This window comes from Falco rusticolus, chromosome 4, assembly GCF_015220075.1.
Source record: "Falco rusticolus isolate bFalRus1 chromosome 4, bFalRus1.pri, whole genome shotgun sequence".
Lineage (NCBI taxonomy): Eukaryota > Metazoa > Chordata > Aves > Falconiformes > Falconidae > Falco > Falco rusticolus.
In genome coordinates this window covers 25731981-25746117 of record NC_051190.1, presented here as the reverse complement: position 1 = coordinate 25746117, position 14137 = coordinate 25731981, and the positions used below count along the sequence as shown (strand labels likewise).

The 14137-nt window shown below is 53.2% G+C and overlaps 1 protein-coding gene across 1 annotated transcript; it reads left to right on the top strand.

Annotated features, from left to right (window-relative positions):
• Positions 1-8640: 8640 nt before the first annotated feature.
• Positions 8641-13926, top strand: AQP8 (aquaporin 8). Its single transcript, XM_037385967.1, has 5 exons — positions 8641-9081; positions 11062-11188; positions 12001-12215; positions 13359-13493; positions 13884-13926. Exons 1-5 carry the CDS (start codon positions 8828-8830, stop codon positions 13924-13926), a joined length of 774 nt encoding a protein of 257 aa, XP_037241864.1. The 5' UTR covers positions 8641-8827.
• Positions 13927-14137: the final 211 nt, after the last annotated feature.

Genomic DNA, 14137 nt, shown 5'->3' with positions numbered 1-14137 from the left:
TACAGATGCTCTGACTCACACAAGAGCTTTGCTCCTGTGGGGTATGTGCTGTCTTGCAGACTCATTTGCTAGATCAAAGATGTGATGTTATGAAAGCATGGCTAGGGGTTGGGTACTTCAGTGGTTCATTTCCACTCTGAAGAAGCAGTAAGATGCTCCTAAGATGGACAACATTAGATGTTTTGCTTCTTCCACCTTCAGAGTGGACTGTAGCCCCTGGGGAATGTGGTTGAGCTAGGACCTGTTGTTCTACTAGTTGGTGCTGGTTTTGAGATTCCTTTTGATTCAGGTGAACTAGGATCATGGAATTTGATGGGTTTTTTTGAATCAGAATCAGTGGGGTTTGGGAGCAGGCTTACACCTGCTCTGTCCTCACAGTGTGCATTAACCCTATTGTAGAGATGTTTCCATCATTTGGAAATGAGCCATGTTAATTCTGCATCCCTGCGGATGGCTGGCAGGCAAGCCTGTTGGACAAGGTGTGGTGACTGCTGTGCCATTGCTCTCCGGCCACTGGGAGTCAGATCTTGCCTCCTTTACAGCCTTATTGCATACCTAACCGTCCTTGAATATCTCTGTTGAGCTCCTTGAATATCTCTGTTGAGCTCTCGGAATCCTTGTTCTAGTGTATAAAAAAAGCTGGTTCCTACTTTCTTGCGTATTTATATGGATGCAGTTTTCTTCCTTGCAATGTGTGGAGTAAGAACTTATTAATGGATGACTAACCTCTCAATATTGGACACTCCTCGGTACGGCTTTGACAAGATACCTGATTCTGCCTGCAGTACTCTTTGATGTTTTGCTCCTTGATCTCTGTCCACAAACAGCTCTGATCTGACTTGCTGGCATAAGCATTACCTGTGTTGGGTGCTGCACAAGCACCTGGTGAGAGATAGTGTCTATCCTGAAAAACCTCTTGATTTGAATCAACCCACAAAAAGTATCTGAAATAGCTGAGTCAAAGGTGTTTAAATATGAAGGTGGGCAAAACTAGACAATCTGTAGTGTCACAGATCTGCTCATAGCTAAAATTGTCAGGTTACCTGACAGTTAATATCTGTTAGTAAGAATCGGGGATTAAAAAAACCCAAAACAAACACCATCAAAAAACCAAAATCCCTCTAACACCCTCTGCACTGCAGGAGTCTTTGTGTGCAGTGACTCACGCTTGCTCTGTGGCAACAGGACTGTCCTGCTGATTTCTTTTGAATAAAGTAAATGAATGCATAGCAGCATAAAAGCCCCATCTCTTCTATCAATTTAATTTTGGCAAGACCTGCTTTCAGAGCATATTCCTTGAGCCTCTTGTAACATACCTTTAAGAGTGGGAGCCAAGCTGAAGTCTTGCCTGCTCTGGAACAAACAAATCTGTTCCCTTTGAACTGGTCAATATCTAAGGTGCAACCACTGAGCTGTAGCATTTTTCATATGAAAAGGCTTTGGCTGCAGCTCACTACAGGAGATGGTCCTGTGCTCTGTCAGTCAGTCTTTTTTGTCATCTTTTTTGTCAATTTAATCCTCTCTGTGTGGAAGTTATGTCTCTGCTAGCATGAGGCAGATATTGGTGGAATTTCTGCTCATCAATTCCTATTTTAAGTCCTTGTATAATTTGTTCATCTGAGGGAAACACTGAAGAATGTGGCATCGGAGAGCAGGTGCCGTGGGATGGAAGGCACGATGGTGCCCTGTTTGCTCTTCATCTAGATGATTCTGACATTCCATCTTGCAGCTGTTCAGCTGAACAGTTCTGCATCCTGCTAGGAGAGGAGAAATGATTCCTGCCAGAACTCTCCAAGAGTCTCTTCTGGCTCGGTTGCCAACAGTGGTGAAGGAAGTAGGTCACCTTGTGCTTCAGGGTTACAACAGGATCAAAGGAATTTGTGGTACCTTGGGAGCCCGTGGGGGGAGGATGGGTGTGGGCAGTCTAGCTCTCATTACGCTAACTAATATAAATAAGTCTTTCACCTCTCCAGGGAATATTTGGGTTTGGAGAGTGCCTGGTGCTGCTGAAACAATGCTACTTTGCTGGAAAGACACTAGCTGGAAAAAGGCTGAGCAATGTTTTCTAGCCAGGAGAGATGGCCTTTGCCTCCTCCCGCTGCTTGCTGTGGTTTGTGTGACTGCTTGCCAGCAGTGGCTCCCCTGAGCTGCGCGGTGAAATCCCTGGCCTTTGACTGGGTTATTGGTACTGACAGTACAGCAAAATCCATCTCTGCAAACAGTTTGTTTAAAGGAGGGGAACATCATTTAAGCTTGAGTGAACAGCAAGGTGTAAGTCAGCTGCATTGCCCCAGCCAGCCAACTATGGCACAAGAGCTCCATCATCCCGTGTCACCCTCCTGCCCGCTGGCGGCTTCCCCTGGGGCTTGAAGGGCTTTGCCTGGCCCTGCCTGCAGGAGCTCGCCTGCTGGTGTCTGTGCGGGGCTGTAGCAAGGTGGCTCTCGGTCTCTTCTCCCACCTAACAAGTGATAGGGCAAGAGGGAACGGCCGCACATTGTGCCAGCAGAGGTTGAGATGGGATATTGGGAAAAAATTCCCCCCCGAAAGGGTTGTGCAGCCCTGGAACAGGCTGCCCAGGGAGATGGTGGAGTCACCGTCCCTGGCAGGTAATTAAAAGGTGTTTAGATGTGGTGCTCAGGGGCAGGGTTGGTGGTGGTCTTGGCAGCGCTGAGTTAACAGTTGGACTTGATGATCTTAAAGGTCTTTCCCAACCAGATGATTCTGTGATTCTATTCTTGGTGCTGGCTGAAGAGGCTGGAACCAGGCCTGGCTGGCACACACCCCTAGGTAAGGGCACAATGCTGTCATCTTTGCCACTGGGATATCTCCTGTCAGCCCTGAATTTAGCTCTGGTCTCCATGTCATAGCCACCACACCTGGGTCATTCTCTTGAAGATCACTTCAAAGTACTTCAACTAGTTTTCTCTTTCTTCCTGGATGTAGTTTCTGTGCTGTACATGTAGTAACAGCAGGAGATTTGATGGCATCAACAGGAAGAGTTCTCCGGTGAGTCTCAGCGGTGGGGAGCCTGTGGTGGTGTTCCTCACTGTGCTGCTGATGGGTTGTGGAACACCTGAAAAGGTGCATCTCCCCCTCCCCCCTGTCCCACTCTGTTTCAGCGGCAGGGTGGTTAGTAGGGCTGTCCCTCGCACATGCCATTTGTTTGGAGAGCGTGGGTGACATGGGACCTCCAGTCAGGCTGGCAGCCAGGCTGGCTGTGGCCCCCGTGGGGCTCTGGGAGAAGGCTGACCTGGCAGCCCAGGCGTCTGGGCTGCGGCGTGTGAGGTGGGGGAGGAGGGTCCTGCTGAAGGAGCTCTGCCAGGGAGTGTGGGCAGCAGGAAGGGGCAGAGTGTCTGGTCATACCTGCTATTCTTGAAGCAAGATGCTGTTAATCCTCTTTGCTTCTCCCAGTGGCTGTGAAGCATTTGCACAACGAGGATGCTGAGGCCAGTTGCCATGGCAAACTGAGGGAGTTGAAGCACGTGGTCCCTGCCTGCCTTTGAGATGCCTGTCACAAATTGTTCCTGACAGGTGCAAGAAAATCCTCATATCTGCTCCGTGCTGACTCCTGGATGTTGATCCTCGTTCTGTTCGAGTTTCAACCACAGTTCAGGTGATTATGCTTTGCTGTGCCTGTGTTTCATCCGTGTTACCCATGCCTGAGCATTGCCTACTCGCTCCTAAAAGATGGATAAAAGAAGTCCCCTTCGAGAAAATTAAATTACTTCGTTCTCACAGGGATTATCCAGCTCTAGGAACTGAATGAAAAGCAGTTGTTAGCTTAGTGTGTAGCATTTAAAGCTTCTCTGCAGAGTTACCAGTTCCTTATTTCGTACTTAGAAGATTTTTTAGGTCTGTGTTGCTGGGGCACAGGGAAATGCAGTTGCTGGGGACAGAAGGCTCCGTTGTAGTGCCTGGCATGGTAGTCACAGGGAGCCCAGTGTTAGGTAACTGCAGGGAAGATGCGCACGTGTAAACGCTGCACAGGACTAGGAGCATCCATCCCTTCTTTGAGAGCTTGTTGGATTTTGATGTTAAATGCCAGCGTTAAGGTTGCAATGTAGCTTCGTCCTTCTGGTTATTTTCCCTTCTCAAAAACCAGTCTGCTCTGTGTGTGCAGAACTGACCCCAATCTGTCCCTGTTTTTCAACAGACAATGGTAAGTCTGTGTGAGGAACCCTTGGAAATTTCCATCTGCACTCAAGCATTACGGTAGCATTTTGAAGTAAAACTATTATGCAATATAGGATCTATAAACGGGCAGAGGTCAGCTAACCTGTGTCACTGCTAGGAGCTGCAAATAATTCTGCAAGTTCTCATTCAGTAACAGTTGTGTAATCATTAAGATTATCAGCCTCCAAGATAAATACTGTAAAGATAAGGCAGTGTCAAATGAGTTGCCTTTGCCTTCTTTATCGCTTTTTAAAAGAGCTGACCATGGATGCTGGTTATGCTGGGGTCTTTCCTTGCAGCAACACCACCGTGCAGCACCAAAATATTTTGTTGATAACTTTTTTTATAGACATCTAGTCAGAAGCTTGTCCTATAAAATGTACTGGCACTGATTCAACAGAGACTCCACTATGCTCTAGTCCTGCACTTAAGCATTGTTAAATGTTAATGGCACTTGAGCATCTTCGTAAGTGTCTGCTTAAGGGCTTGTTTGAGTTTGGGTGGTTTGGCTTTGGGTGCTATTGTTTGTTAGAAAAGCAAATGAAAGGTTGCTGATCTGCACGCTGAAGCAAGGAGAAACAGAATGAAACATTGAGGCAGGGCTGAATGAAATAGGGCTATTCTGACTCTCCTGTCCAGGTAGATGGACATGGGAAATGTTCTCTGCAGTTCCTAAAAAGGATTTTTCAAAGCTCTTGCTTGTTTCGTACCACCGTTTCCTGGACTAATTGACAGAGTTGCTGTTGTCACTTATTTAACAAATCAGTGCAAGCACAAACAAGGACAAAAATAAGTGTCTGCTAATATGAACAGATTTATCTGTCCTCATCCCCACGCCTTTTCCCACGAGCATAATTTCTACGTAGCTTACTGAGCAAACCTTAGTGCCAAGTATTTAATCTTATCCGTGAGGGGCAAAGGGTGCTAAGAGCAGGGTTGTTTTCTTTGCACGTTAGTGGCGTCTCTAAAGAAGAGACAGATGCTGGTGCAGCCTCTTCTCAGAATGGCATAGGAGGAATGTTGGGTTGAGATGTAGCTTAAACTGAGGTTATTAATAAATTACTCATTATGTGTTAAGGAAAACATGCTGAAGAGTTGTAAGTGCAGGAAAGTCACAGTTCAGGATAAGCATAAGAGAAATCCAACACGACCTCTGCCAATTCATGATGATAGATACAGATCATGTATATTGCTGCTGTAAACCTTTGACTGCATGGGAGAGTCCAGGCAGCCCTGAGCCTGCCGAGATGCTGCTGCTTCCTTCGAGCCTCAGTGGACTCCTCAGTTGGGAGTTCCTTGCTTTGCTCAGGCTTGTCTTGATGGTCTTGACTTCTGACCATGCTGAACGACCCTGTGTCCCTTTGTCTTGCACGCTCTTCTGGCACCTCTCTGTGTAGCACAACTGAAAACTTTAGACAATTCCTGTGTGGCCAGTTCATGTTTTGCCGCCTGCCCTCCCCTGCTGCCCCGTTGTGTGCTGTGGGTTGGTGATGAGCCAAGCGATCAAGTGGTGTTTGTCCATCAGGAGGTCCAGGCAGGATTTATGTGCTCCAGAGGGCTTTTGGAGCCACAGCTGACAGGTGCTGAAAATACCAGCATTATTTTATTGGTTTTGTTTAGTCCTGGCTTTTGAGGTTAACTAGAACTACACGTGGGGAGTGTTACTCCCCTGGTGACTGCCCTTGCACTGAGGCGGTGGTTAGAGAGCAGCAGCGATCCCTGGGCTCCAGGAAAGAATGCAAGGAGCTGCCAACCTAACTGTTCGCTTAGTGGCACATCAGCCATAGCCCTGCAAAAAACGTTTCACTCTCCCTAATCTTCCAAAACCAATCAGTTGGTGTTTTGTACAGTGCTGGAATTTGCTGAGCTGGTTTCCTCCAGCAATTTTTCCGTCACATGGAATGCCCGGGCAGTGCTGGCTGGCACTTGGTGCACAGACACTTGGCTGGAGCTCCTGCCGACAGGGAACACGTTCCCTCAAGGTTGTGCTTTTGTTTTGTTCCGTTTCAGTCCCGTGCTTAGTAATAATTAATTCCTTTGTTGCCTGAATGTGGAGCATTTCCTCTAGAAGGCTCAGGCAAACATCCCTGCTCCCAAATAATAATGGTAAATGTTTAAAAGCCAAGGACAGGACGCCAGGTTAATCTTCACTTTTGGATTGTGACCCTCCAGTGTTCCGAAGCTGTCACTCTGCTGGGAGACATCTGCAGCAGCTTGTGTGGCCACAGTCCAGGCGTGATGGCATGGCCATTGGCAGCATTCCCACACTGTGTATGCGGCAGCAGCACCTGGAAGCTGCCTTTGCTGCCTCTGCCCTGGCCCAAGAGGGGCAGAGCTCTTGGCTGGCTCTGGGGCTTGCCCGTGCTGCCCAGCGCTGCTGCTGGTAATCAAGGGCAGCTCAGCTGCCTCCTGGTGCGCTGAGGTGATGCCAGCTTCACTTGTTCAACACTTTGAGAGCTGCTGATACAAAGCACCAGATGAAATCTGGATGTCTGTTACATTATGTTTCAAATACCTCAAAAAATAAATGAAATCTGAATTCCTTTTGCCACGAAGGAAAAGGAAAAACCCTTCCCAATGACAACCCTGGTCTGGTTGTGCTGGGAGGTGTGGTGGTGGATGGATTCAATGTACTTCTTGGAAGCTGGCTCCAGGTGACAGCGCTCTGTGAGCTGAGATTGAATCCAGTGTTTTCCTGTTCCATGGGTCTGTGCAGGGGCTTCAAAGAGGAGCCCCAAAGACACCCAACCCCAGCGCTCACTCCCTGTATTCCAGTGGTTTCTATAACCTAATGCTGAGACCTTTTGGCTGTAGGAAACAAGCTCCCAGGAAGAGAACTGAGTGACTGAGGCTCACTTAGAGGTGCCTGAACTGAGGTTCCCTTGTCGCTCCGGCCTGACCCTTGTCAGCAGTGTGGCCAGCAGCAGCCCTCCCTGGGACAGGCAAGTGGAAATTTCCTTCCCATCCCCAGTGTCTTGTGAAAACATCATAAAACATCCGTGGCGTTCTTTACCCTTGCTTACGAGAGGGGAAAAAAAAAAATATCTATAAACCCCAATCCTTAATTACCCATTACAAACATGAAATGCTGCAGGCGATTGCTCAAGGAGGTGAAATGCCGCAGTGCTCAGCGGGATGGGTTGCATCCCTGCATGGATGGCAGGCGCGTTCCTGCTGCTCGCTGCAGAGACCCTCACGCTTGCGTGGCCGGGGCAGTTTGCCGTGCCCATGGCTTGCAGGGGCGGTGGTGCCCGCATCCCCGGCCAGGCTGCGGCCTCCCAGCCGTCCCTGCCTCGCCGGAGCCTCTGCTATGGCCTCAACCTGGTTTTCTGGGTGATGATCCCTTACGGGGTGCCGTGGGGGTTTGGGGATGTTTTAAATATTTGATCATCAGCTTTCAAAGCTGCCGGTAGATCTCTTGGCACCCTCACCAGCAATCTTTTTGTATTTGAGCGCGCTGGAAGGAGGATACGGGCCCCCTCTTCCGCAGCTCTGGGTAGGACGTAGGCTGAGGTTTAGGGGAGCCGGCTTTGAATGTGGTTCCAGCAGGCTCCTTCGGTAACTCAAGACAAATCAGAAATCAGTCACTTTGCTGGCTCTCTGGGGTCTGTAGGAAGAGGTTTGGTGATAGGTGTCTCCACACTGATGCTGTCTTTTAAGGTTTTAAAGCCCCTTAAGCATTACTGGTGTAGCACAAGTTACATTGCATGCGTTTGTCATGCCCAGAAGTACCGATCTCTGTCAGTTTTTGAAGGAGGCATATACTCTCCATGCCTACCCCTGGACACTGCTCCGAGTCCTGGGCTGGCTCCAAGGGGCTGCAGTTTGCTTCCCCTCATCAAAGCAGTGCCCCTGGTCACCCTTTCCCGGGGTGCAGCCTTCCTGCTTGCTCCTGGTGCATCCCCTTCCGCACACGTTTCAGGGCTCTCAGTTGCACCGTGCTGGGAATGGCTCTCATCCCTTGTGTTACGCCTGGGCTTAGGCTGAATTATAGCGAGCTAAGCCTCGGATGGGAGTGATGTTTTCAGAGTGTTTTTTCCCTCCCTAGAGCTACATCGACCGTTTCCCAGGGCGCTGTGGCTCCGTGCGTGCCCCATGCACACAGTGCTCTGGTCCTTCTGGCACGTGCTACCTCTTGGCAGCACCAGCAGGTAAGAGCCGCCCAGTGAAGTGGGCCAGCTGGGCTTCGCACAGGTGCCAGCCCTCCAGTTATCTACACGAAAGAAATCACGTCCTGAGTCTTGGCAGTAACCCTACAACAACAACAACAAAAAACCAACCACAGGGAACAAAAAAACCCAAAGCCTTGAACCAAGGAACGGGCGGTGATAAAGAGCTTTTATATTCCTGGGGGCTGGCCTATCAGCTTTTATTGCCCCCTTTCTTTTTTTTTTTTCTTTAAGCAATGCAAATCCAATCTGTTTTCTAGAGCCTCCCATCTACTACCTCTTCATATAGGTCAAGGGGAGCCTGCCAGCCTTTCAGCAGGACAAGCAGGGTGCTCCTGGAGGGTCCTCATCCCTGCACCAGGACCCCTCGGAGACCTGAGCCTGCATCTCCAGTTTCTCAAGCCCTCTGCTCTGCAGCATCCTTCAGTTGTACCCGCAGGGCCAGCTGCCACCAGGACTCTACCTGCTTTGTTCCAGCCCTGCTCATGGCCGCTGCCAAGTTTGATCACCCTGCACTGAAGGAGACGATGGACATCGACATCGAGCCCAAGCCCCTGCGGCCCCACTGGTATGAGCGTTACATCCAGCCCTGCGTGGCCGAGCTGCTGGGCAGCACACTGTTCATCTTCATCGGCTGCCTCTCCGTGGTCGAGGACGCGACGGACACTGGGAGGCTGCAGCCTGCCCTGGCGCATGGGCTGGCCCTGGGGCTCACCATCGCTATCCTGGGGAACATCAGGTAAGGGGGGCTGGCACTTGGGGTGGCACGTGCTCCCCCTGCCACCTCCTCTGCACCCCCTTGCCAGGGTGGCACGGTCCCTGCTGCATGTGCGGTTTCCATGCGTGGCAGGAAGACATGCTCCTGTCTCCCCACATGCTGCCTTTAGGATTTTTCCTGCCAAATATTGGTGACTGCTGCAACGCTGCACTGCCCTTGAGCCTCTCGGTTAGCAGCATGGCTGCTTAGGTGGTGGTTGTCCATAACGCCTTGGGTTTGGGGAGTTTACTTTGCTTTTGATTGCAACGTTTGGTTCTCATGCCCCTCCGGTCAGCTCAGCACAGCCCACGGATGGGGTGGCTCTGGGCTGGGACACAAAACTCCCCCGGCCAGGGAGGGTGGCTCCGCCGGGCTCACGAGCAAGCCCCAGAGTCCAGAGCAAACTGATAATTTATCAGCACCTGATTAGGAGGGATAATGCCATGGGGTGAGGTTTGTGCAGCTGGGCCTCAGTGACCTGGGGGGTGTGCTGGCAGAGCTGAGCTGGATGCCTGCTGCACCCCAAGCCCTTGGCACAGTGAAGCCAGGGGAGCAGCACAGAGGGGCTGTGATGAGGGACTGTGATGAGGGGCTGCAGAGGCATCCTGGGGGTCCCCTGTTAGCTCTGAAGCCAGGAGGAGACAGCTCAGAGTCCTGTGCAGGGAGATTTTAGCCTAAAATCAGGTTTTAGAGATTTGTGTCCAGAGAGGCTGGAGGGGAGCCTGGCTCAGGATACGTGCTCGCTGGCCAGGCTGCTGTCCGTGCCGCAGGCAGGTGGGTGCTGTGGCCGGGGTTTATTGCAGACAGGTCCTCCTTTAGCTCCTGGGCTCCCACCCATCCTGGGCGTATGTGCAGCCAGAGCACTGTCCAGCCAAGATGTTTGCTACCCTTAACAACATAACTTCTTGCTCTCGTATGATGGGTCTTTAATTACAGCTGAAGAATAAGATGTGATTATAATTCCTAGACACTCTGACTCATCGGTTTAACCAGCAATTATTATTAGGGCTGATTGGTTATGAAACTTGTTCATTAATGCGTGTCTCATGGTGATCTGTTTTAATTAGAAGATATCTGAGTTTGTCTTGCATGTGGTCTTTGAGATGAATGATTTAGCTCTTGTAACGAGGTGAGCGCCAGCCTCTGCCAGCCCTTCCCAGGGCCGTGGCGGGCAGTGCACAGGGATGCAGAGCGCCCTGTGCACCTTTGCATTTACACTGAGCAGAGGCAAATAAACCCTGAAAATCCGACTAGGGTCCAGCAGCGCTGGTGTGGCTGGGAGGTGGCCTCAGCTCTGTCTTACAGCACTTGCCCTGTTCCCTGCTTCCTCGGGGATGTGTGGGTACAAGCTCCATCAGTGCCTCCCCTCCTTCCCCTGAGCAGCACAGATGGCTGCCATCAGGATGCAAAGGGGAATGACTGTCCTCCCTGAGTCCTTGTCCTCGGAGGAGCCGCTCCACAGAGTGCTGGTGGTTGGGCTGTGCTGCTCCCACAAGCAGAGCTTTTGCTGGGGTGGGGGGCAGCAGTGAAACCCCCACTGCACCAGGGTCTTGGGCAGGGCTTTGGTGCCTTCCCCAGCCTGCAGCACCCTGCAACACCGGGAGAGACCCCTTCTCCCCGCACCTGCCCTGGCAGGGCTGTGGCAGCTCCTGGAAGCATCTGGGGTCTCTGGACACGCAGCCCCAAACCCTGTCACGCAGACTGCACCATGGCAGCTCCTGCCCCTGCTGGCACTGTAGGAAGGGTTGGGTATCTGGGGTGAAGATGTTGCTGCTTTGAAGCAGTAACTGCAGAGAAAGAAAAGCCTGGGTTCTGCTCTTCTGCGATGCGTAGCACTTTCTCACGGGATGGACTGCAAAAGCATTTGCGGCTCCCGACCGTGGCGAGCGTAGGGCTCCAGCCCCAGGAGTGAACCCACTGCTGGGGGTGAACCCCATGCTGATGCTCTTCTCTCCTTTGCAGCGGAGGCCACTTCAACCCCGCCGTGTCCTTGGGTGCGTGGCTGGTTGGTGGGCTGAACATCACGATGCTCATTCCTTACTGGGTCTCCCAGCTGTGCGGAGGGGTGATAGGAGCTGGCCTGACAAAGGTAGGGTCACGCAGGGAGTCTCTTTAGGCAGCGCTGACACTGGGGCTGACTGCAGGGGCTCCCACTGCTCCGCCAGGGCTGGGCTGGCCGGCCCCAAACTGCTGCCCAGCCCTGGGGTCCCCAGCAGCAGCGCGCGGGGTGGGGAGGACAAGGGGCACTGGGTGCATCGGTTCTGCCTGGCGCTGAGAGTGCTGGTTTCTCACAGGGTGACAAGCTTGTAGGTTTGCTGCGTGGGCCTGGGGCTTCTCTGGCGCCGGGGGCCAGGGCACCCAGTGCCTCCTCCCAGTTCTTCCACAGTCTGGCTGCAGGACTCGGGCAGCTTGTCCCCTGCTGCCAGCTTGGGTCTGGCAGTGCCGCTGTGGGGGCACGGCTAATTAATCCTCAGTGCCAGCTGTTCTCCAGAGGTTTGCTGTGGCGCACTAATTAGCACAGAACGATGCATGGTACCTCTGCAGCTCTAGCCATTTCCTTTGCCTGTGCTTCTCCTTACGGTGCTGCCCTGTAACGTTAATTCACCTTTGGCGTGGCCCGTTCCCAGTGTCCGGGCAGCCCGGCCTGGCCACCGCACACCCCTGGTGTCTGGGTGAGCCTCATCCCAGGGCCGGGAGAGCAGTGGCTGGCTCATTATCCTTCACTAATGAGTTTATATTTGCCAGGCGCTTAGGGCTGGCTTTCAGGAGGAAAGTGATGAGATTAGCTCCTCTTTAACCTGATGCTCCACCCGCCCACGCTGTCCTGACAGTGAGCACATATGCCCATTAAAGCCCACAATATGGAGCGTGGAGGGCACAGACAGGGCTCCCCCCGCGCAGGTTGTGGCGGAAAGCAACCAGTATGTGTATGCCCATGGAGGAGCCTTCAGCAGCATCATGGCCGACGAGCAGATCTCCTCCGTCCTTGTGGGCGAGATCATCATGACCACCTTCCTGGTCCTGGCGGTCTGCATGGGCGCCATCAATGGGAAGACCAAGACCCCGCTGGCACCCTTCTGCATCGGCCTCGTGGTCACGGTTGACATCCTGGCAGGGTGAGCTTGTGGGTCCTCTCCCTCTGCGTGTTCCCGCTGGCCTGCCGGTGCCATCCACTCCAGCAGCTGCTGGCACCGGGCAGGGTGCCTCCAGCGCGGGGTCAGGGTGGGACTGTGGCTGTGGGGACAGAGCTGCTGCTCGGAGCTCCCTGCTGTGCCGGCTGAGCAGAGCCTGCGGGCAGCTCCAAGCACCCAGCGTCAGGGCTCCCCCGCTCCCTCCCTGGCCAGCACCACGGCTGCTGCATCCTGCACCAGGGAAGAGAGGGTGCCTGGGGTGGGGGGCATGTGCCCCTCGCAGCACAGCACAGCACCTGCTGGCTGGGGAAACTGAGGAAAGCTGAGCACACCACGGGGTTGGCAAACGAGCCCAGTGGCCCCTCTGGTATTTTTGGGGAGAGTTCCTAGGCGCAGCCAGGCTGGGTGCAGGAAAGGCCATCGGCTCGAGCCTGGCACGTGGCACTGGAGCCAAAGCAGCCTTTACAAGTGCCTGTCAGGGGCTGATAAACCCAAGGGCTGCAGGGGCGGTGTTTGTCGTAGGAAGCCCTGAGCAAACAGCAGAGGGTTCATCTGGAGCCGTTTCTCGCTGCGTGTCCTCAAGGCTGCTGGAAGCGCTGCCAAGCTCGGCCTTGGCGCAGTCAGGTGTTGCGGGCGAGCAGCCTGGGTCTTGTGCCACTGCAATCAGATAACGAACTGCACAATTATGAATGTTAATGGCTTGTTTAGTTAAGGCAGTGCCCCCTCTAGTGGGATCCAGAGCTGTTATTTAAACACTGCACAAACCTCGAGTGCAAATATTTATCTGTTGCAGTTTTGTTTAATCTGTAAAACACTGTTGTCTCTCCTGACCCACTCCACAAGCCATGTGTGGCACAGAGCTTTCCCTGTTTAAAAGCCTGGCTCCCAGTAAGCCCCCAGATAGACTCAGCACTGGTGCTTCAACCCTGCACTGGGTTTACCCCAGGAGCTTGCAAACAGAAGCGAAGGCTGGTGCCTGCTGGCACCGAGCAGCCGCTCAAGTCTGGGCTTCCTTACACCGCCAGGGCAAACTGTCCTCGGGCACCGAGCAGACCCCGCAGCAGGGGGGACATGGGTGCTGGTCTCATGTCCCGCAGGGCTGATGCAAATGCTTTGTTCATCTTTCAGAGGTGGCGTGTCCGGAGCCTGCATGAATCCTGCCCGAGCCTTTGGGCCAGCTGTGGTAGCAAACTACTGGGATTATCACTGGGTTTACTGGGTAGGGCCCATGGTTGCTGCTCTCCTCGTCAGCACACTGGTGAGGTACGTGATGCCCACAGCAGTAAGGAGAGAAGAGCCATGCAGGCTGACACCCCCTGCTCCGGTTTCCCACCCGGCTGCCTCCCCGGGGGCTCTGCCTCGCATGCTGCCCGAGCTGCTTCCCTGCTCCCTGGGTCAAGGCTGCCAGCAGCCGCTTTTCCAGAGAGGTGTCTGAGGGCTGGGGACTCCCTCCCCTTCTCCTTCCCATGAGGACAGGGTGACAGTGAAGAGCCAACCTGTGCCCAAACCCACCTGTTTGCTCCATCCATGTAGTCTTGTGGGTGAATCCAGGCTCAGGCTGGTGCTGGGCTGGTGCTGTTGCTGTTTCTGTTCCACGCTTGCAATGGCAAAAACCGCTGACCCCCAGTTTCTCTCTCTCTGACCTCCCCAAAGGCTCCTGCTTGGTGACCGGACCACCCGCCTGCTCCTGAAGTGATGCTGGGTGCGGAGCCACATGCGTCTGCTGCGGGCAGCCGGTGCAGCTCAGCATGGCCAGCGTCAAGCCCCCTGCTCCTGCTTCTCACCATCCCACCTCCCCTCTGCGCCCCCCAGGCAGCCTGCGCTCAGGAGATGGTTCGGTTGATGCTGCAGGGACGATGGAAAGCAGCCCAGCTGAACCAGGCAGCCCTGTGCTGGCAGCAGGGCCA